This window comes from Ostrea edulis, chromosome 3 (assembly GCF_947568905.1).
Source record: "Ostrea edulis chromosome 3, xbOstEdul1.1, whole genome shotgun sequence".
In the NCBI taxonomy this organism is placed as follows: domain Eukaryota; kingdom Metazoa; phylum Mollusca; class Bivalvia; order Ostreida; family Ostreidae; genus Ostrea; species Ostrea edulis.
The window spans coordinates 66,126,117-66,151,784 of NC_079166.1; the positions used below are offsets into that span (position 1 = coordinate 66,126,117).

A 25,668-nucleotide genomic window follows, 5' to 3' on the forward strand; every position below is an offset into this window, starting at 1 on the left:
GTTACTCATGGCAAAAATGAATAAAGCTAAAAAAAACCATAATAATGAAAAAAAAAGCAAAAACAAAATCCCACTGTTACTATAAGCAAATTTTCCCCGCCCTAACCTCATTTATCCGTCTACTGAAACCTAAAATGGTGTTTGACGATAAGACCCGTGACAGTATGGACATTGTTTCTTTCATTAGTTTGTAGGAAGTGTTTATTAGTCCAACACAACTGTCAGCACTATACATGCTTAGAACTTCTAGCGGCAATATTACCCTGCAATCGATTTAGATCATGTACATAAAATCGTGTAGTTGTATCCTGCGCTACTTACACGCCTCACAGTCTCACTGTGATTTGAGGGAAATTAAGACCGTGTCATTTGGAACTGGAAACTTAATGGAGAATTAAAGTAAGTTTTCTTTATTCAATATATAACTAGACATACTTTTTTACACATTTTTCCTATTTGGAAATTAGGAGGTATTTGGTTATTATTTGAAGTTTGATATATACCTTCATGTAATGGATGAAAAATCATTACCAATATTAGTTATGCAAACATCAGCTTCTACCCAAATGAAATAAATGAACAATTGTTCTCCTTTATCGTCTATGCTCTTTACTTGTATATGAATATTGAAATCTTTCCATTGCGTTTTAAAAGTTGTAGCCCCGCTTTTATCAAATGCCACAGTACCATTTCCTTTCTCAGAGATTCAAGCTCATTGTCTTTGAACTGTATTTCTGATTTGATAGACAAGTTACGCATCATTTGAAGTTGGCGGTTTTGTTAAACAATCTGATAATTTTAAAATGCTACGACGCCCAGGGAATACAGTGATCTGCGATATTGCCATTGTCTCTCTGCTTTACGTACATTTGTATGATAAACCGTCTCATATTACTTTCAGTCCTCTCCAGAGATATTTGTGAAATATATGTATATGATATACAATATTCACAGATATAATATTTCTTATCTGTATCTGTAGGAGTTGTGTCACAAATGTGTCGTAGCTGGTAGCCGTTAGAGGGCTGAATTTATGTTCTCTGACAGTGAAATATATCATGTAATCTGAATACATCTATATTAATTACATGTAAACAGTAAAGCACATTTTCTAGTTCTGTGTAATTGATTGTTTTAGCATCTTGAACCGAATGGGTACCGTAATTATGTAAATAATCAATATATTTTACTCGAAAAGGGGTGAGAAATGATTAAGAAACGAATTTTGAGAATTTCTTGCGTATCATCCAATATTTTGCCTGTACAGGTTACAAAAACATGTAGCGCAATCAAAAAATCTGTTGAAAATAAGTTTTAAAACTGTATTTTTGTTTTGTAAATGCCTTTACTGTAAAGAAGATAAATGCTATGAAGAATTTCATTTTCGTGGAATGAGCGAATAGAAAACGGTAATATATATATATATATATATATATATATATATATATATATATATATGAAACTGAAACATTGAAGACAAACTGCCTGAAGAGCCGTAAGGCAAAAGTAATAGGAGGAACTGATCGTTGATTATTATGTGACCATTTTGGATTTTATTCTTTTAAATCATATATACATATATATATATATATATATATATATATATATATACACATTTTTGTAAAGCTTCTGAAGATGTAATGAAAGCGCTAAAGCTTTACGGAGGATTTCTGTGTTTTCTTTTCATATTTTTATATATATATCTTCAACTTCAAACGTTGCCCTTCGTCATTTTTTTCCCGGACTAAAAACATCTTGATTTAATTCTATCGTAAAAATACTTATTGTAGAATTAACTTTGGTTCTTTTCTTCTTGCTGGTGATAGGATTTATACTTTGAAATACTGTTGATATGATAATTTACCTTACTACCAAAGAGAAAATCTTCAACAAAACAATCATCCTAAAGTCTGTGCAATTTTGTAACACTACAAGTACACTACAAACGTTCATACATACTTTCATTAACTACAGTACATCCTTTCTTACTTTCATTAACTACAGTACATCCTTTCTTACTTTCATTAACTACAGTACATCCTTTCTTACTTTCATTAACTACAGTACATCCTTTCTTACTTTCATTAACTACAGTACATCCTTTCTTACTTTCATTAACTACAGTACATCCTTTCTTACTTTCATTAACTACAGTACAATCACTCTTACTTTCATTAACTACAGTACATCCTTTCTTACTTTCATTAACTACAGTACATTCTTTCTTACTTTGATTAACTACAGTACATCCTTTCTTACTTTCATTAACTACAGTACATCCTTTCTTACTTTCATTAACTACAGTACAATCACTCTTACTTTCATTAACTACAGTACATCCTTTCTTACTTTCATTAACTACAGTACATTCTTTCTTACTTTGATTAACTACAGTACATCCTTTCTTACTTTCATTAACTACAGTACATCCTTTATTACTTTCGTTAACTACAGTACAATCACTCTTACTTTCATTAACTACAGTACATCCTTTCTTACTTTCATTAACTACAGTACATTCTTTCTTACTTTCATTAACTACAGTACATTCTTTAACTTTTATTAACTACAGTACGGTCTTTCATTCTTTGATTAACTACAGTACAATCGCTCTTACTTTTATTAACTACAGTACAATCATTCTTACTTTGATTAACTACAGTACGGTCTTTCGTTCTTTTATTAACTACAGTACGGTCTTTAACTTTTATTGACTACAGTACAATCATTCTTACTTTTATTAACTACAGTACGGCCTTTCATTCTTTTATTAACTACAGTACGGTCTTTCATACTTTCATTAACTACAGTACGGTCTTTAACTTTTATTAAGTACAGTACAATCATTCTTACTTTTATTAACTACAGTACGGTCTTTCATTCTTTGATTAATTACAGTACAACATTTCATTAACTACAGTACAGTAATTCTTACTTTGATTAACTACAGTAAATATACTCAGTACTTTGATTTATCATAGTTAACTATAGTCAGCAGTAGCTTACTTTTCTAATACTTTTTGTACCTTAAGAATCCATAAAATGCATCTAGATTACGTCAATATCAATAGCTTCCACCAGATGAAAATATGATTAGAAATAATAAAGTTTTTAGGTGTGAGTTGGTGCCCCGTAAACAGAAGAATATTTGAAAGTGAATTCTCCTTACACAAGTTAGAGGTTAAGGGGACAGACATAATACGAATTGGAAAGTTACTTCTCGACATGAAATTAAGGAGGCATCGCCTTCACCCAGGGAGGTGACCAGACGTGTGTGTTATGCCATTAGAGAGATGATTCTGTGTCATGCTCAGCTGCCTCAGTACACTTTTGAGATCTCTATGAATGAGATACAATATTGTGTCGTAATTAAAATGACAATGTTTGTTTTACTTCCCTTCAAGAATATTTGACCTATATTAAGATGTTACCAGGTGTAAGTAAAGTACCGCAAATTTAGACCTATACTAAGCGTGCAGGGCCGTAGCTGGGGGGTGTTTAACATGCCAAGGTCTGTTGCGACACGGGACGTAAGGAGTACACAGTAAACCAACTGGGCATTTTTTCTTGTGCTTTCTCAAAGGAGTTTGCAGTTGATATGAAAGTGAAAGTTGATATCAGCCTCAAAATAGCAAGGTCGAAATGGTTGATAAAAGTGTACAACATGCAATTACTTGGCTTCCTAATGGTTTATTTTACTATATCAATATTTGAAAAATATGCATTGCAGATTTTAATCCAATGGGATAAAATCTCTTAGCTCGTACTGGTAATTTTTCTACTTTTACTTTTCATCATTACATTGATTGATTAAATTTCTTAATCAAGAAAATCTGATCCGTCTGCGTGTCAATTCTTTATAATATGATCAGAGTTTTGTCTATTGAATTTTCGATGCGCAGAAATACCGTAGCGGATATAAAATCAACTTCTCGTGTGTGACAAATCGTCTTTCGAAATTTCTTGAGTGATTAACTAACATTTTGGTAGATTAAAGCGATCTCTACTCATTTACCCATGTTCTTCTCTGAGTGTCTGTCATTCCATCCGTCACACGCATCTGACTAGTAGATATTTTTTTCTACGTTGACTCTTTTAAATAACAAGTTGTTCAATTAAATTTCGGATGTCTTGTCCATCTAACTATTTTGTGACTCTTCTTATCTACACTAGCAGGATTTGTAGGGGGGGGGGGGGGGAATAGGCTTGGGGCTTCTTTTTTGCTGTTGTTTTTTGTTTTTTTTTGTTTCTTTGTTTTTTTTTTTTGTTTCTTTGTTTTTGTTTTTAAGGTTTTTTGGATTAATTTCATGAGTTATTCTTGTTATTCTTTATATATAATAACAACAAATAACTGATTTGTTTATCTTTATGCACTTGTCTGGCATAATGTCAAATCTTATACTATCTTCTTTGTGGTCACTGGTCTACAGGTAGCTGCAGAACTGTAGCTCTCTGAAAAAAATATTGTGACGGAACAGAGAGCTACAGATCCACCACTTATAAAAACCTTCGATTTACGGCGCACAAAAAGCTGTGCACGGTTGAGACCTGATATCGTTGTATTCTTGTGTTGCTGTCTCATAGAATTAATATTTAAAAAAATTCTTAACATATTTTCCTATTATACTTGTTTCTAAACATACCTTCAAATATTCATTAAAGCCTCATACGACCCGAAAACTCAGAGCTTCAAATAATTTCGTTTCTTGACGTAGCCATGTTAGGTAGCCTGTTGCTATTGATATATATTCATAAAAATCGTTATAAGTTATGTATTTGCTCTTCAATTATTATCAACACGAATAAATAATAGAATTAAAAAATACAGTTTTTCTTAAGGTAAAATAAGCTCTTGATTAATGAAAATGCTACAGAAGCCCATTATGGTCCTTAACACTCGTGTGGTAGGGATGGAGACCAGACCAGACTAATTAAAGCCGCATTGCCGTGAGTTTAGATACATGTATTTGAATAATAATCATTTAACGGAACTGGGATGATATATTATTCAAAAAATTTAGCTAAAGTATTTGTAGGGATATTAGTTCACATCTAGACGTTTGTGTGCAAGTATGGAAATGAATCGAGATTCGATTGACTGGCTACCTAACATAGCTATGTCAACGAATGAAATCATCAAAAGCTGGGAGATTTTGGGTCGTATGGGGCTTTAAAGAATATTTGAAGGTGTGTTTGGACATAAGTATAGTAGGAAAATCTCTTAGGAATTTTTTTAATCAAATGTATGAGACAACAACACAAGAATACAACGATATCAGGCCTCAACCGTGCGCAGCTTTTTGTGCGCCGTAAATTGAAGGTTTTTATAAGGGGTGGATCTGTAGCTCTCTGTTCCGTCACAATATTTTTTCCAGAGAGCTACAGTTCTGCAGCTAGTCTACATGTAATTTGAGAAAGTTGGTTGTCTATTTTGTAGGTATCCGTCTGGCTTAACACATTTTTACACGTACACAAACCAAGTAATATAATACTGGAAATAATGATCACAACAGATATCATATATATATATATATATATATATATATATATATATATATATATATATATATATATATATATATATAAAAGATGAAGATAAAGAACAGTGATCAAGATACTTTGTTGATTTGTAAATATACTACACAAACTTGTGTGTCCTAGGTATGTTAAGATCGATTTTTTCAATTTTGAGAGAGTTTTGCTACTTCAAAGTTTATTTGTTTTCTGAGATAATTTCCTGTACCTTTGATTAAATCTGTCATAAGGTTGTAAGATGGTTGCTTACATCGTAGATCTTCATTCTTGACACTGGGGTCGGTTGGTCATGAGAGAGATTATTTTGCGATCCTCCTACCTTAAGTCATGTCAACAAAGTGAGTATCACGGGTGAATAAACTCCTGATGTTCATACGCTTGAAAATAGTTCCTTGTGGATTCGCCTTGTTCCTATACCAAAGTCATTTGGACAATGCCAAAATCAATTGGTGAAATATGGTTCATAATTTTTGTCCCGTGTATGCCATTGATTGATTGATTGTATATTGTTTAACGTCCCGCTCGAGAAGGAGACGTCAGCATTGCCGGTGAAGGGATGCACAATTTATGCCTATGCTCGGCGTTTACGGCCTTTGAGCAGGGAGGGATCTTTATCGTACCACACCTGACAGAAAGGTTGCCTGTATTACATGTATGCAAAAGGGAAGACAACGAACAGTGATCAATCTCATAAATACCATGTAGAATATAAAACTTAGAGGAGTGCAAACACGGACCCCTGGATATACCAGAGGTAGGACAGGTGCCTAGGAGGAGTAAGACCCCCCTGTTGTATCAAATGTCAGTTGTTCATTTCTTATGAACCTAACGCATTGTGCATGACTGTAGAGTCACCAAATTGGTTTTCCTTCTTCTGATCTATACATTTTTTTTTTTACATGTGTAATTAAAATCAGCGGAACGTGTATCAATTGTCAATTCTGTTTGTATCATGTGTATAATTTAACATACTCCAATGTCTGTAACCTACACAGTTATAAAAATAAGTAAGTATATAGATTGACATTTTTTTTAAACAAACTACATGTACGAGAACGGAAATTTAGGATCGAGGATTAACCTTTCCATCTTTCCACAATAATGCTTTTGATTCCACCATATTCATATATTGTAATGGTTCCATAGTGCAGACGTAGATGCATCTTGTGTTTTCTTGTACGGGTAGAGTTAGATATGTTGCTACTAAGGTGGAAGTGAAAACGTTTTCATCCATGGAGTTCGTTATTCATAGATTATCATTGTATGCCTCCTTGATGGTCCCTACTGAGATTTAATAAGGGTTAAAAGAAATTCGATTTAATGATCAATGGACGTAAATGACCAGTAACTAATGGGATAAAAAGCAATTATGTCCTCGTTTATATTTTCCTAATAATCTCCATCCATTGCAAGCAACGGGAGAAATATTTTTGTGTCAAAGTTAATAGGAAATATCGATTTTATCTCACGTAAGAAGAGTATTGGTGTATAAAAGGCGACTTTCCTTCTTTATTAACCAATAAGGATGGAAGTAATAGATGTTTGTCGTTTTAAAAAAAAATTGCGGTCACGTTATGTTACACTAAAAAATGAATGAAAGCATTTATAGCCGGTCTAATGAAGTTTCCATTTGGGAATGAAATAGTGAAATATGCGTTTATTTCACAGGTCTCTGTATTATGCATCCATTCAGTATAAGAGTAGGATCGCGTAACAACAAACGTTTTGTAAGTATCACATAGCAGTGCATGATCCCTGTCAGTTCCAAGTCAAATCGATTGGATTGCGTAATAATCTGCATTAATATCTTACGTCAAAAGTTTATACATAATGAAAAATTGAATAAATAATGATAAATATATATATATATATATATATATATATATATATATATATATATATATAAAAATAGAATTAGATAACAGGGCCGTAACTGCCGATGAGGCAGACGAGGCAACTGCCTCGTCTGATTTTTTGGCAAAAAAGAAAATAAAATTATATAAATGTTATATTATAGGATATATGTTTAAAATGAAGACAAGCACCTTTGTCTTTGACACCATATTACGATTCTTTACATAGTACAAATGAAACACAAACATGATAAATTGGGATTTAAAAAGTGTCATTTTCAGTCGTAAAGTCAATCGGCGGCCCCCAATCCCCTGCCTCCCCTGATTTAGAACCCTACTTACGGCCCTGGATAAGTTTATACATGTATATGCTGCCGGAACCATGTACGGTCTTAAAATTTCAGTTGTATCGCTTTCTGCATTTATTCGAAACATGTCAACGATCATCTGCTTATAAAGATTTCTTTATCGCCGCATCAAACAAATCTTCATTCTTGTCCTCATCCTCGAGTCTTATCACAGTGTCAGGAACAAACTCACCTCCAGTATTCTGAACAATAAAGAATACTTTTTGCTTCTAGCTAGCGTCTTCAGTATTCACAACTTTTTATCCGCGTTTATGTCGCCACGTGACACATGTATAGATGAAGAAAGAGTCGAAATAAATTTATAATCGGATATTTTTGGACGGCGGATATTACTTTTTAATACAATGATCCATTATAATATCGATCTCTTGTAAACAGATGGCTGAACCAGACAAACTCTACTACATTTATTGTTGTAACTTAAATTCGATAACTCTCACACAATAAAAATACAGAGAACTAGAGAGAGAGAGAGAGAGAGTACAAGAATTAATTCAGTCAACCATGATATTAAGTTTTACACAATTAGAATGATTCAACTGAAGCGAAAGTGAAGTTAATGGGTATCTATTCATTCGATAGCCAAAAATCAAATTTTAGATTCCTAAGTTAAGGCATTATAGGAAAAAGTCCAGAAAACTACATGTGTAGTGACAAGAGTTATCTGTCCTTTAGAATGTTAGTGTAATGACAAGAGTTATCTGTCCTTTATAATGTTAGTGACACGAGTTATCTGTCCTTTATGATCCTAGTGACAAGAGTTATCTATATTTTATAATGTTAGTGTAGTGACAAGAGTTATGTGTCCTTTATAATGTTAGTGTAGTGACAAGAGTTGTCTGTCCTTTATAATGTTAGTGTAGTGACAAGAGTTATCTGTCCTTTATAATGTTAGTGTAGTGACAAGAGTTATCTGTCCTTTATTATCTTAGTGACAAGAGTTATCTATCTTTTATAATGTTAATGTAGTGACAAGAGTTGTCTGTCCTTTATAATGTTAGTGTAGTGACAAGAGTTATCTATCTTTTATAATGTTAGTGTAGTGACAAGAGTTATGTGTCCTTTATAATGTTAGGGTAGTGACAAGAGTTATCTGTTCTTTATAGTGTTGGTGTTGTAACAAGAGTTGTCTGTCCTTTAATAATGTTAATGTTGTGATATTCAAGGGGTTCAGTGTCAAGTATTTTAACAGTATCAACGTGTATGTACTAAAACCATGTAGAATTTTAATCTGCCAACCATTTTCCTCAGCAATATTTCTCCAGACCTCTTCATTTAAATTACTCTTAAATTTTGCAGATATTTGTAGGCGTCGGTGAGTAAAATGTTTCTAACTCATATGTTGAATACAAGAATAATCTGAGTATGAATACACCGTTGCATCAGATGAATACTGACATCACTCAGTTTTGTGATTCACTTGGTAAAAAGATAGCATGGCGACTGTTTGGCTTTACGATCAGAACTAACACTTGCAGTGGCGGATCTAGAGGTTTTTGTGGGTTTGCAAACTCCCTTTGTTTGAATAGTTCAAACTGAATTGACCATGTATTATTTTCTTTACCATTTTGGTGGTCCTCAACAACTATCATCCAACTGGAGCGAAAAAGGTGCAAATTTGGATTGCACCCCGCCCCCTTGACAATTTCCGAAATCCGCCTCTGCATCTGTAACCTTTTTGCATAATTTCAGAACTGTCGATACAGCTTTTCACGAATACAATTCAGTTAAGAGTATTCTGTGCTTTTACCATTACACGAACGTATTTTGGGCCTTTATTTTCTTAAGGTCCATGTTATGTTAAAACTGCAATTCATGTATCATTCTTCAAAATGAACATAAATGAGGCGAAAGAATGTTCGGATCTACCTATCTGCCCCTAAAATTAGCTTCATCATACTACGGAAAAGAATTTTGAATTTTTAGTATATGTATATGACAAATTAAAAAAGAAAGGACTACAGCAAACACGGTCCATTTTATAGTCATGTGACTTCATTAATCCGTATCACAGTTTGAATAAAAAACATGAAATGACCATCTTTCCAATATTGTTTTAATAAAATCTGACTAAAGTACAGACCTACGGACTGTACTTTAGTCAGATTGGTTTTGATTAGAAAAAAGGTTGTTCACGGCCTCCCCCTGAAATAAGATATTTGGTACATTGTAAGGCGATACGATTAATTGTGTATAAGACGTTCAAGGTGACATTTGTCAAATCCTAGTAGAAAATTTAACAGCACCAATCCTTTCATTCTCAGTAAAAGGAAAGGTGCTAACTATAGAATAACAAGGCACAGAATTTGTTATGTATAACTTCGAAACTACATTTGTCACAAATCAATATGACAGGTGAATGATATAGTATCTCGGTAAATAAAGATATGGTTTTCTTTGAAAATGTAAGATTATTACAAAATCCAGAAAATATTTTCAAAATCCCATTGGAATTTTAATTTTCCAATTTGAAATTATATTTTCCATTGGATTCAAAATTCTTTCAGGAAGATATAAAAATTCAATGTTAAAGTCAACATTGTTATCTGACAAGTCAACATTGTTATCTGACAAGTCAACATTGTTATCTGACAAGTCAATATTGTAATCTAGCAAGTCAACATTGTTATCTGACAAGTCAATATTGTAATCTGACAAGTCAATATTGTTGTCTGACAAGTTAATATTGTTATCTGACAAGTAAACATTGTCAACTTAGCTATCTGACAGATCAACATAGCTATTCAACAAGTCAACATAGTTATCTGACAAGTCAACATAGTTATCTGACAAATCAATATTGTAATCTGACATGTCAACATTGTTATCTGAAAAGACAACATAGTTATCTGACAAATCAACATAGCTATATGACAAGTCAACATAGCTATATGACAAATCAACATATTTATCTGACAAGTCAATATTGTAATCTGACATGTCAACATTGTTATCTGACAGATAACATAGTTATCTGACAAGTCAACATAGTTATCTGAGAAATCAATATATTTATCTGACAAGTCAATATTGTAATCTGACATGTCAACATAGTTATCTGACAAGTCAACATAGTTATCTGACAAGTCAACATAGCTATATGACAAGTCAACATAGCTATATGACAAGTCAACATAGCTATCTGACAAGTCAACATAGTTATCTGACAAGTCAACATAGTTATCTGACAAGTCAACATAGTTATCTGACAAATCAACATAGTTATCTGAGACGTCAACATTGTTATCTGACAAATCAACATAGCTATTCAACAAGTCAACATAGTTATCTGACAAGTCAACAAAGTTATCTGACAAGTCAACATAGTTATCTGACAAGTCAATATAGTTATTTGACAAGTCAACATAGCTGTCTGACAAATCAACATTATACAATTATTGCTGTTTTTGAGGTCAAGACACCTGAGGAGTACAATATTCACCTAGCCCGAAGGGCGAGGTGAATATTGTACTTCGAAGGTGGCTAAATCATCGTATTGACCCCAAAACAACAATATATGTTTTATTCTATGATTAAAAAACCCTTCAAGATTGTTCTTTGCTTGAATTGTAAGTTTCAACGACCTATTTTTGGTCCTATTTGGAAAAAAATAATTCCTTATGTTCACCTGGAAGGTCTATCTTTGGTCCTATGTGAACAAATAATTCCTTATGATCACCTGGAAGGTCACGTGCAGGTAAACATAACGTAGTATGATCTCTACATTGTTGGATTTCAGCCAATTAGAGAGCTAGGAATTATTCAATAATATAATAAAGCTATTTAACCACTCAACATAGTTATCTGAAAAGTCAACATAGCTATATGACAAGTCAACATAGCTATCTGACTAGTCAACATAGTTATCTGACAAGTCAACATAGTTATCTGACAAATCAACATTATTATCTGGCAAGTCAACATAGCTATCTGAGAAGTCAACATTGTTATTTGAGAAGTCAACATTGTTTTCTGACAAGTCAACTTAGTTATCTGACAAGTCAACATAGTTATCTGACAAATCAACATAGTTATCTGAGAAGTCAACATTGTTGTGTGACAAGGCAACATAGTTATCTGACAAGTCAACATAGTTATCTGACAAATCAACATTATTATCTGACAAGTCAACATAGCTATCTGAGAAGTCAACATTGTTATTTGAGAAGTCAACATTGTTTTCTGACAAGTCAACTTAGTTATATGACAAGTCAACATAGCTATCTGACAAGTCAACTTAGCTATCTGACAAGTCAACATACATGTAGCTATCTGACAAATCAACATTGTTATCTGACAAATCAACATTGTCATGGTTAATCATAGTACCTGTACCAAAGCATTAAACACCAAAATGGTGTCTGAAAACAAGATATGAGATAGGCTCCGGATATACAGCTAAGATTTGTTATCGATACAGTCATACATGGGACCAAAGAGGATTAGTACCTGGGAGAAATATGTAAACAAACTGTAACATTAATTCACCACTTTCCCTCATTTAAGAATATATCAGGGTTAAGACTTCATAGGCAGAAGGATAATTCGTACCCTAAGGTAAGACCCAGGGTCTCCCCATTTTAGTATGACCCGGGTCACCCTATTTTCTACACAGTTTACTACGCTATAAAAATAGTCCCACTCAAAAGTGAAAGTACAATGCAGACAATGTGTAATGCACACCACCAAAGGAAAATGGATATTGAACAAGTCATTATTGATCATTTACATGTCATCATTTCAAAGCGAAAAGTGGTATAATTTTGAACGTGATAATTCACTGTTATTTACACCCTCCAAATTTTCCCAAATGCGAGAATGTGATATAAACCTAGCTTATAATAAATACAATACAGTGAAAGTGAAATGAACTTGGGATATCATCCATGTATTTATCTATTTCTTTTCAATTTATTTACAGGTAATTATAAGATAATGTTGCACCTGGAAAGAGGGGGATTGATCTCTGGTCACCTTCGGATTTCAGACATGAAAATTAAATTATGTTAATATGGATTATATTTTATGATGCTACAACAGTGTCAAGGTGAAATGTATATCTCACCTGAGCCAAAGAATGAAATGAGCTTTTTTACTTTTATGTGTTTGTATTTTTTTTTATCTACTGGGTATATTTTCATGAAACCTTAAGTAAGGGTTGTCCAAATTCACATACAGATGATCCATGGGTATTTCGTCTAAATTACGTTATGTTCTGACTTTGTAATTAGAATTGTTGTAAATAGAAATTATAACATGATAAGGCGTGTCTGTAAGATGTGTATAAGAGATAACGGGAAGTATGGATTTCGGACATAGAAGAGGATTGGTCATGTGGTCACTCTATCTGTTACTTGGCTATGTATTTGAAATAGGAATTTTAAAAAGGGCGACCTAAGGTCATCCATATACTGAAATGCCAGTTACATCACGACATATTTCTATTATGTGAAATTATACATTGTATGCAATAAGGTATATACCAAAGGTAACCGTTTTATAACCAGTGCATCTATGATTGACCAAATGTTTCCTTTAAATGGGTATTACATCGATGGGTGACATTGATGTAAATATCATATAAGGTTACTTCAGGTCACCCATTGATGTAATGGTCATATAATAAGGGTTACTCTGGTCATCCATTTATGTAAATATCATAAAAGGGTTAGCTCTGGTCACCCAATGATGTAATGGTCATGTAAGGGTTACCTTTGGGGTGACCAGAGGTTTCCCTTGTATGACCATTATTACATCAATAGGTGACCAGAGGTAACCTTTTTATAACCATTGCTTCTATGGATGATCAACGGTTACTTTCATATGCTTGTTAAATATATGGTGACAAGAAGTAAACCTTTATGATCATTACATCAATGGTTGACCAGGGGTAACCCTTATATGATATTCCATCAATGGTTGACCAGAGGTAACCCTTATATGGCAATTACATCAATAGGTGACCAGAGGTAACCCGAATATGATATTTACACCAATAGGTCGACCAGAGATAATCCTTATATTACCATTATATCAATGGGTGACCAGTGGTAACCATTATATGATCAATATTTTATAATTCTGACCACGGGTAACCTTTGCATAATCAACAAGTTGGGAACAATTCCCCTACATCGATAAAGTCCCACTAAAGCATATTTCTTTGGTTTTATATAATGATGAAATTCATACATCTGTAAGCATTGAAAACAAATGACTCTGTCAGGAAAAGAAATATAGATTGATAATAATAATAATAATAATAATTAATAAACATAAGAAAAACACAGAAAAGTAGAGAGATCTGATGAAGGGATTCGTAACAGAATGTAAATTGGAGCATGTCTACCTGCCGAAATATTTGTGCTTCGACAATGACAAAGTCATGCAGAAAGTAGGCATATTCACCCTTTTCTAACAGATAAGAGTTTTACTTGTATTTATTATTACGCGCATTCATTTCGAGATATAAGAACTACTGTAACGTTTCTGGGTTCAAAGATTCGGTTGCTCTGTCTGAGCAATTTGAGGAATAATGAAATAAATGACAAAGCTCTCAATCAAGTATTTTAATTAAAAATATGTACAAATATCCTATTCAGTCCTGGAGCGCGTGCGCTTCCTAACTAAGTGAAATAGCATTCACACTTTTCGTAATAAAAACAACAAAGTCTCGAAAGCCTTATACAGGCACGTAAGACTTGTTAACCAAGTTTGATTTCTCACCTAATCTGTACACAGGACTAACTCTGGTCGACTTCAGTCTGGAACTGACTAAAAGCTCTGATGTCGCTGCTTTTATACCCTAATTAATCACGTGATCCCGGGGGATCTAAAGGGTGCAACAAACCGGAAGTACTTGCTCCACAGACAGAATGGGATAAATTCATTTCGATTCCTACTTTTGTTTCACTACTTTCGGGTGACCCCGGGTCCTGCTTGAGGGTACAAATTATCCTTTTGCATTTCGTGGATTCTTTCAAAGGTCCTTTTAAAATGTTTCTTGTGGATGTTTGTTTTATTCTAATAAGTTTTTCGATTTTTGAAAATATATTTTTGGGTGGATATTATTTTATATTTACATTTGCAATGTTTTTGCCTTCGATATCTTTGAAATGATAATTTCCTCATAAATGTGAACAATGTGCGTATGAATCTTGATAACTATAGTACGTCTATTTTAATGGCTGGGAATTCTCCTACAGAAATGAAAATAGAATGTAAATATGAGAAATTAATCTCATTATTGAAAACACGTGGGAGTTTGAATATCAAAACTTCACACTGGCATATTTTTCATGAAGCACGCATCACTTACCGTAATTCATGTAGGTGAACGTCTGTCAAGATGTGCAAAAATATATGGAAGAGTTGGTAGACATGGAGATTTGCTATATGCCCACTAGTTGTATTTGTTCTGTGCTGAAATGTCAACAATACTTTTAAGAAGTACACTAATAAAACATTTGGTGAATGAATTGAACAAGAAACACTGGCACAATCTGACGATGATGCATCGATTTTTATACGATTCAAAAGAATGCATGGAAGTCAATTTACAGGAACTCAGTGATTTCAAGCAGTCGCTATGACTAGCAGTAATTTACACGAAGTCATTGGTAAGTTATACCAATTGTAAACAAGAGCCATCCTATTGATAATTAATCTAACGTTCTTTTTTTTCCACGAGTTTCAGGCATGTAATTTTATACCAAATTCGACCGAACGGAAGAGGCTAGTTAAAAAAACCCAATAAAGTCCATTCAAACCTTGTTTAAAAAGTTGGGGGAACTCGTGCTATATGACATATTTTTCTGATGAAAAGATTTTTAGCAAATTTAAAAATGTTTTTCAAGTCAACCGTAGAAAATATAAGTGTAGCTTTCCAAGAAAGTTAGGATGTCAATTAGTAGCTTTTATTTTAAAGTATGTAAATTTTAACACTGCCTCTCATTTCTAAGAATATTCACTTGAATTGGCTGGCCGCACTGCCATACAGATCGACTTAATTTTCCCCATATTAAACAGTATTTTCTTTGATGAAAATTTTGCCAGTATGATAAACTATGACAAATAATACGATTGTACAATTTCGACTAATTATATACCGGTATTAAAGGAGTCTTGGTCTACTGAATGTAAGGAGAAAATGATGATTTTCTAGTGCATATCTGTCTGTATCGCTATATGTGTCCCATCAACAGCCTGCAGGCCGTACACCCTATCACGCTGCCTTGTAGTAGTTCACTTTCGAAATCCCGCGTACAACATCACGTGGTCATAAGTATTTCGAAATGAGGCGTTCACTATCCGACTCGGAGAATATATAATTAAATAGGAAATTAACTTAATTACTTTTTAATCCGATTGAGTTAAATTGCATAATTTGCATAAAGTGTATAACTTGTATAGCTTGATATAAAATGCATGCTTTTTATTCCTACGGTGATATCCAAAGAATACGGCATATATAGCTTTAAGAGTCTTTCCATTGTGTATACCAAGAAGTATTTGACGTCATCAATAAAGCCATCCTCCAGTGGCGGATCTAGACAGTGGGATCGGGGAGGAAGTGGGGGGGGGGGGGGGGTTCAATCCCCTTTTCGTTGCATTTTCTAACAAAGATGGGTCAACTTTTTACAATTTGGGGGTCTGCAAACTCTTTCAGTATGGGGTGGAAAAAAGTACCAATTTTCCAATTCATCCTTCTTGGATTTTTTTTAATCTGCTGATAACATCATTTGATGTAATAGACATACAATGTACATTCTCCTGTAAACGTACAGACATACAATGTACATTCTCCAGTAAACTTGAACATACATACAATGTACATTCTCCAGTATACATGTACAGACATACAATGTACATACTCCTATAAACATTCACAGACATACAATGTATATTCTCCTGTAAACGTACAGACATACAATGTACATTCTCCTATAAACATGTAACAGACATACAATGTACATTCTCCTATAAACATGTACTGACATACAATGTACATTCTCCTATAAACATGTATAGACATACAATGTACATTCTCCTATAAACATGTAACAGACATACAGTGTACATTCTCCTATAAACATGTACAGACATACAATGTACATTCTCCTGTAAACGTACAGACATACAATGTACATTCTCCTATAAACATGTACAGACATACAATGTACATTCTCCTATAAACATGTACAGACATACAATGTACATTCTCCTATAAACATTAACAGACATACAATGTACATTCTCCTATAAACATGTGCAGACATACAATGTACATTCTCCTATAAACATGTACAGACATACAATGTACATTCTCCTATAAACATGTTACAGACATACAATATACATTCTCCTGTAAACGTACAGACATACAATGTACATTCTCCTATAAACATTAACAGACAAACAATGTACATTCTCCTATAAACATGTAACAGACATACAATATACATTCTCCTATAAACATGTAACAGACATACAATGTACATTCTCCTATAAACATGTACAGACATACAATGTACATTCTCCTATAAACATGTAACAGACATACAGTGTACATTCTCCTATAAACATGTACAGACATTCAATGTACATTCTTCTATAAACATGTACAGACATACAATGTACATTCTCCTATAAACATGTACAGACATACAATGTACATTATCCTATAAACATGTACAGACATACAATGTACATTCTCCTATAAACATGTAACAGACATACAATGTACATTCTCCTATAAACATGTACAGACATACAATGTACATTCTCCTATAAACATGTACAGACATACAATGTACATTCTCCTATAAACATGTACAGACATACAATGTACATTCTCCTATAAACATTAACAGACATACAATGTACATTCTCCTATAAACATGTACAGACATACAATGTACATTCTCCTATAAACATGTACAGACATACAATGTACATTCTCCTATAAACATGTACAGACATACAATGTACATTCTCCTATAAACATTAACAGGCATACAATGTACATTCTCCTATAAACATTAACAGACATACAATGTACATTCTCCTATAAACATGTAACAGACATACAATGTACATTCTCCTATAAACATGTAACAGACATACAATTTACATTCTCCTATAAACATGTACAGACATACAATGTACATTCTCCTATAAACATGTACAGACATACCATGTACATTCTCCTGTAAACATGTAACAGACATACAATGTACATTCTTCAGTAAACATTAACAGACATACAATGTACATTCTCCTATAAACATGTAACAGACATACCATGTACATTCTCCTATAAACATGTAACAGACATACAATTTACATTCTCCAATAAACATGTACAGACATACAATGTACATTCTCCTATAAACATGTACAGACATACAATGTACATTCTCCTATAAACATTAACAGACATACAATGTACATTCTCCTATAAACATGTACAGACATACAATGTACATTCTCCTATAAACATGTACAGACATACAATGTACATTCTCCTATAAACATGTACAGACATACAATGTACATTCTCCTATTAACATGTACAGACAAACAATGTACATTCTCCTATAAACATGTACAGACATACAATGTACATTCTCCTATAAACATGTACAGACAAACAATGTACATTCTCCTATAAACATGTACAGACATACAATGTACATTCTCCTATAAACATGTATCATCCTTAAAAGTTTGTTATCTTTGTTGTCGAAAAATTTAATGTTGAATTGGGAACCGATTTTCTTTTTTCTTTTCTTTGGCAATGAATATGCCTGCTAGAATAATAATGTTTAACAAATCACAAGGCAAAAGTGTATAAAGAAATTTCCTAAGTTTTTTTTTTACGTTTCCATTTCACAGATATACATCTGTAGTTAAATTATGAGACATGGAGATTGTTATTTCTGTAAAATCAAAGACATCCACAGGAATGGCGCTTCCGTATCCAAGATGTCAGCATCATTTAATTTATGGACTATTTCCAAGTGCGTTGCCCACAGAAAAGTGAAAATCGTGACTTTAAATATTTAATAATCTCTAAATTATGTCTTGAGTTTCATGTGCCGCTTAACAACCATCATGCTATGTATATGCCTTAAGCGTGTCAATCAAATGGAAGGATATATAATGAAATCGAACAAGAAAGAAATCATGACCTACTATAGTTTTTTTTTTAAAAGAAGAAAATTCAGCAGAAAAAAAGTTCTTTCCATATTCCTGAAATACTAGAAACTGATAGCTAATATTGCCCCATGAGAGCAAAATAGGCAATATAATATCAACTATTGATTAAGACTATCTTGAAACCAAGATTACACTGATAAAAAAAACAACTTCATCCAGCAATTACTCGGTTTTAATATTATTATTTTGGTTATGAAAAAAATACCTTTGAATGCTTGGTTGTTCGGTATTGATAAAACATCCATTAGAGAAAGAGAAACTGAGCATATGACCAGATGTTAAAATTGTTAGTTCAAAAAATATTCAATTTTCCTTCATTCATGCAGTTACATTGTACGTTAATAGTGTGCACAAATGGCACTGTCGACAAGTAAATTACTCCAAGTAATTAATCATATGTTTGGGAACTCTGAGGAATTCGGGATCATTTTGTAAAACACATTGATCTGGAATAGAGTGTCCGTAGTTTGTACACAAAGATGATAAAAAAGCGAAGAGGGTAATAAGAAATGCCAGACCTGGAGATGGTTTTATGGATATTGAAGATAAATGAAGCATAATGACTAAGGTTTATCGGATATAAACATACAAAGAATGGGTTCTTGTCTCTAAAGCTTGTTTGTCAATTTCTACCAAGATTCCGAATCTCTTCAGATGATTGGCATAGAAATTTACATGGAAGACGAGTATAGCTCTCCTTATAATAGCTCTGTTCTATGTATATAATTGGTCGACTCGTCAATATTGTTTTTGTTCGCATCCCTGATAAGGTATCCCACTCAACAGCAGAGGAAAAAATGTGTGAAATATTAAATACGTCAGGCTAAACTGTATTTAGAAAGAATGCATAAACTAGAATAAGAGAAATATGGAAAATCATTTAACTCTGTCAGTTCCTATCATTATGACTATCGTTTTCGTCCTTTACTTTCCACACGATGCCATTCAGTGACGTCATTTCAACTCATTCATTGTCAACTGACAGACATCTTGTGAGTTGTTTTTCATTCTGAGTGGGTTTGCAGACATTATGCATGCGTGCACACGTGATGAATCTATTTCTTTTTTCCCCTTTTTTTTGGTCTCCCGTTTTAGCGAAACGCGGGGGATATCAATTTAGGTCTGCCCGTCCGTCTGTCAGTCATTCTGTCTATCACACTTTCGTTTCCAGACTATATCTTTCAAAGTCCTTAAGCTTTTGCAATGATATTTCATACAATACCTCACTATGAATTGAAAAAAAATATCTGTATTGATTTTGAGGTCAAAAGGTCAACGACCAAGGTACATAAAATGATTTGCAAATGACAGCTTTAGTTTTCTACAAGCTTGTACAATGACATTCAAGGTGATGGGTCTCTGTACAACATAAGGAAGACCTAATTGACTTAGAGATCAAAATGTGAAAGGGCAAGGCCACAATTCCTTTCAGATATAGAATTGCTCAGGTTTTTAAGTTTTAGGTTATTGAATTTAAACCATGACCAACAGGAATAGTTTGGGGCTACAATAGGGGATACAAGTTTTACGTTAGGATATGTCAAGTGAAAGAGGGTCATGGTTAATGATATTTATATACAAGCATCCTCCGTTAGTGTACATACAAGTTTGTTTAAGTCATGGCAGGGAAGGATGGGACCACAACAGGGGAACAAAGTTTGATATGGTAATCTATTGATGAAAACATCTTTAGAAATCTTCATCTCAAGACCAACAGGGTAGATAGATTTCAGTTTATTCAAATCACGGTCCCGGGGGTAGGGTGGGACCACAATAAAGAATCACATTTTTACTTGGCAATATTTGTGAAAATTTCTAATAAAAATATTCATAAGGTCAGCAGGGCCATGTTTGTTATCATTGATATGCAGTCATCTTCATGCACTGCACATCTAATTTTCTACAAATCAAATCACATGGGAATATGTTACAATTTTTTAAACTTTCCTTATCAAAATCACTGATTAGAAATATCAATACGCAAGCATTCTGATGTAGTGCAGATTCATAATTGTCAAGGGGTGGTTTAAATCGGAATTAAAGTTATATGTAGGGAATTTGAATAGAAATATTTTCAAGAGTGGCAGAGCCATACTAAATGACATCGATAAGCAAACGTTCTGAATTCTGAATTTGTTTTCGTGGATGCTGGGTTTAAGTTTGGCTAGAATCAGGAATCAAATTTTACAAAACATATGAATATATAGGGAGGGGGGATACCTAAATAAAATCTTCTGTACAACAGCAAGGTCATGTTTACAAGTCATACTGTTACTGAGGCATTCTTGTGTTGTGTGAATCTGTGCATCAAGTTGAGTTAATTCACAACTCCATGGAGTTAGGATGAGGTCATAATATGAGGTGAAAATTGTCATGAGATTAACGAGGACAGAGATCCTTTGTAGAACAACAGCTAGGACCTAGGTGACTCAGGTGAGCGTTGTGGCCCGAGGATCTCTTGCTCTTCGTGTTGTGTCTATGTTTTATCCTGGAGTAAAAAGATCACCGGCATACCTCATCTTCCTATTGTCAAATTCCTGTACAGTAGACTTCTATCAGAGTAATTTGTCCTGTTGATTCTCAAGTTGCCATGTCTATGGAATCTCAATTAGTGAACACCCGAGTCTACAATTGCAATCTGATGTGATGCAAACTTTATATTCAGACTATTCATGGAACACATTGACGTAGAATCATTTGAATTGAACGTTAGTTGAAAAACTAATTCAAGAAATATTTTATTCATTATATACATAGTATAATACAAAGAACAAGCTTAAACAACAAGCATGCTATGACAACGACCGTTCTGTCTTTCGATTAGTTAGTTGCAAAACATCTGGTATTCGTGTAGAGTAGTAATTGCCAGCCTCAGATACAATTACTATTTTTATGGTGACTCAATGTTTCCAAATAAGTTTTAAATCTGATACCAGTAAATGAAAGCTCTCTGCTTATTCGAAAGCTAGATACACTCATTTTTAAGAAAGTAAAAGAAATAATTCGTTTTAACAAGTTGATATTTTTCTCTGTCAGAGATGTCCGTCGTCTACCTGGGTCATGTATTATTCATTCATGAATGCTTATATCATTTATTGGTGGATTGCCATTAAGTTTTATAAGAACGTGTATGTGCATAATATCGCGAAAATCTGCATCTAGGCTGGCTGGCTGATTTTTTGGGGGGTGGGGTAGATACCGAATTAGCTCTAAACTTTTGACAAACCAATGTTGTACAATTCGAACATATATTAAAACGATCAATAAAACTTTATATTAGGTAACACTTTTCATTAATTTTGGTCCCTAATACAGCAGCAAAACTATCTAACTCAGCTGGGTGTAAGCCAATTGCAATAAAATTTGAATGATATGTAGATAAAACTATGTGTAACAGTCTATAATTGTTTTTTTTTTAATTTCTGAAAATCGTAAATACTAAAATAACAAGGCCGCTAACATTAGGTCAAATTAAAAACATTTATTGATACTATCAGGCGCCATGCTCGACAGTATTCATACGCCTAACACACAGTGATTCGGTCTTTGCAGTTATAAGCAAATAGCATTCAAACTTTCTAATGCTTATGAAAGATGAAGATAACGAACAGTGATCAATCTCATAACTCCTATAAGCAATACAAAATAAATATTTGGGCAAGCACAGACCCCTGGACACACCAGAGGTGGGATCAGGTGCCTAGGACGAGTAAGCATCCCCTGTAGACCGGTCACACCCGCCGTGAGCCCTATATCCTGACCAGGTAAACGGAGTTATCCGTAGTCAAAATCAGTGTGCCAAAGGATTAAAAAGTAATTGTAGATATATTACTACATCTACTTAAGGTTATAAGTGACACATCGTTGATCTACACGTATCACTTTGTAACATAAATATGATCAATCACTCTCTAACATATTTTACCAATTATTCTCTACCTTATCTTTCACCTCTCATTTTTTTTTTTTTTTTAATATATATTTACTGAAAAGGAAATACCAAACATAACCATTCATTAATTAGAATTTTTTTTCAATTTATCTAAACATTTGAATTTCCAAGAATGAAATAAAACAAGACTGAATTTCGAATTGTGTATTTCTACAGAAAGTGTAGTGCAGTGTTCCACCTAATTGTCCCCATGAGATCTATTGATTTTATTACTTTTTCAGCTATCAAAATCGACTGTTCTCCAAATTAAAATAAATGTCTTCTTGCTTACGGATTAATCGCTAACTAAATGATTTAAAATTATCCAGAGAAGAGTAGAAAAATTAACAGCACACTATAGAAACAGGAGACGTGGCTAATTTGATTCATTTTGTAATTATTTCAGTCATCGGGGATGCACCCACGCTGAGTGCGTACGAAACCAAATACATTTGTTAACAATAAAACCAAAGTTAATCATATACAGAATCACACACACACACACACACACGCACGTACGCACGCACACACGCTTGCAACTGACTCGAATAAAGAACAAATGTAAGGAATTTATATGCATTTTAGCACCCCGATGATGAACTCTAGACCTTAAATAAAGGGGGTCATGCGAAATCAATTTATTTCATTTCGTTGCGTAGGAGATACTAATATATCAGCGCATGTTCCTAATACGGATTTAAAAAAAACCCCAAAAACTCATCTTCAATACGAAAAGGATGATTTCTGTAGAACAGTACCCACAGAGTGTTGCTCCTCTGTCATAACTTTGAAATACGAGGTGTTCCTTCGTCAAATGTTCGCTGTTAGAACTGAAGACAGTGGATCTTTAGGGTGTTATCTTAAAGACCCATCTCATGACCGTACGGTCAGTGAAAATGTAAACGGAGCCTAATCTAAACAGATGTTATTTACGTGGAAGTCCCCGGAAACGGCGGGAATTAGCATTATAAAAAAAATTTCAATGTAATGTTAACATGGCACATACCTGTGGACGTTTAATATCCCAATAAATCAATCAATCAAACAGTAAAAATTAATCCGGATTTCTACATTTGCAAAGGCAAAGGATACTTCAATACCTATCGAGAAAGTTTCTTCATTATCTACTAATGATATGCTCAGTCCAATGTACAATCCAAAATTCCAATCTCAACATTCAAAACGTAGATTTTTCTCGACCCCCCCCCCCCCATTTAAATATGAATGCAATCACGCTCTATACATTGTATATTAAAGATATTACGATAAGCAGCTTTGAAAAACATGGGATACATATGATATTATTTGTCATTCACTTTATAATTCAAATGTGCTGCTTCTCTCATCGACAGAATTTGGAAATTATTTTTTTTTAAAAACCTAGAAACACGGCATATTTTAGGGAAAAGTTGTTCAGTTTTTTTGAAATACACTTTATTTATCTTCATTCAGTTCTTTACTGTGTTTCAGTACAGTGTCAGTGTTACAGTATTTGTGAAAGCTATTCAACATTCACCGTCGTTTTCATAGTAAATAGTCTTGAAAAGAATATATCATAACATTACTTATACTTTTGTAGGAAGATCAATGGATAGTCAACATTTAAATATCAGCGATGCAAACAGAACGAGAGACTTCGGAGACAACTTGGACTTCTACGACACCCCAAACATTCCCGAAGGATTACGTTTTGCCGCTTACATTCTCAATGAACACAGTATTCCTATACTTTTTTCAGTAGGAGTCTGCTTCAACATAATCATCATCATCAGCTTCCTCTCCTCGGAGTTAAACAGAGTGTCCACATGCTTATATTTTGTAGCCTTGTCGTTTGTTGATACTGCGTACCTAGTGCAGATGATGGTGCCGTGGGCTTCACAAAGATTATACAACATCTACGCCGTGGCGGGGATCTGTCAGTTAACTTACTATCTCCATTATCTCAGTACCTTTATGGAGTGGTGGTTGATGGTGCTAATGATGATGGAGAGGACGCTGTTTCTTCTTAATCGAAAGAAAGCGAAAGTGTTATGCAGCCCGTTTCGCACGAAATGTACCATTATTTCAGTGTGCGTCTTTTCGATTGTATCCCATCTGTACTTGACGTGGACGAGTGCCGTCATAACGATCCGCCATGTTGATAACTGTATCATAATTCCCGAGAATCTTAAGAACATATATTTACTGAGGAAAATAGATAGCTTCTTCTCCTTCATTGTCCCATCGATATGTGTCATTGCCATGACGACAGTGTGCATTGTAAAACTTTGTGACAAGCGACGAAGTCTTGGGAGGCGTCCATCGCATGCAAGCTTCAGACGAACAAACTCCAATCAGCGACCGAGCAGTTTAGTGCCTGACGACAGAGGAGTGATTTACCTTAAAAAATTCAATCCACGAACTTTCATGAGAAGTGAGAGGGTGACAGTGACGTGCTGCATTCTGTCGGCCATTTTTCTCCTTTTGTGTGTGCCTTTCGACTCCCTGAGGACAAGACTCACGTTTGAGGTCCAACCCGATTATCTAGATCAAAAGTGGTTGGAGATCTTAAGTGTCTTCTCAGCCTTTAATTATACTTGCAAAGCCTTTGTGTATTTTGTGGTTATCAAAGAATTTCGTCAAACTGTTTGGGTTTTGTTGAAACGAACAATTTCACCTTGTCGTAACATTAAATTCTCTCTTAAGTTTCATCTAATGTGAAAACATGATCAACATTGTGCATGTAATGTATCACCCCCACCGTGTCTGTATGAATTAAAAC

The 25,668-nt window shown here is 33.8% G+C and overlaps 1 protein-coding gene across 1 annotated transcript; it reads left to right on the plus strand.

Moving 5' to 3' along the window:
- On the plus strand, nucleotides 1–25,668 carry LOC125677314 (uncharacterized). Its single transcript, XM_056158607.1, has 2 exons — nucleotides 1–399; nucleotides 24,487–25,668. Exon 2 carries the CDS (start codon nucleotides 24,495–24,497, stop codon nucleotides 25,605–25,607), a length of 1,113 nt encoding a protein of 370 aa, XP_056014582.1. The 5' UTR covers nucleotides 1–399; nucleotides 24,487–24,494; the 3' UTR covers nucleotides 25,608–25,668.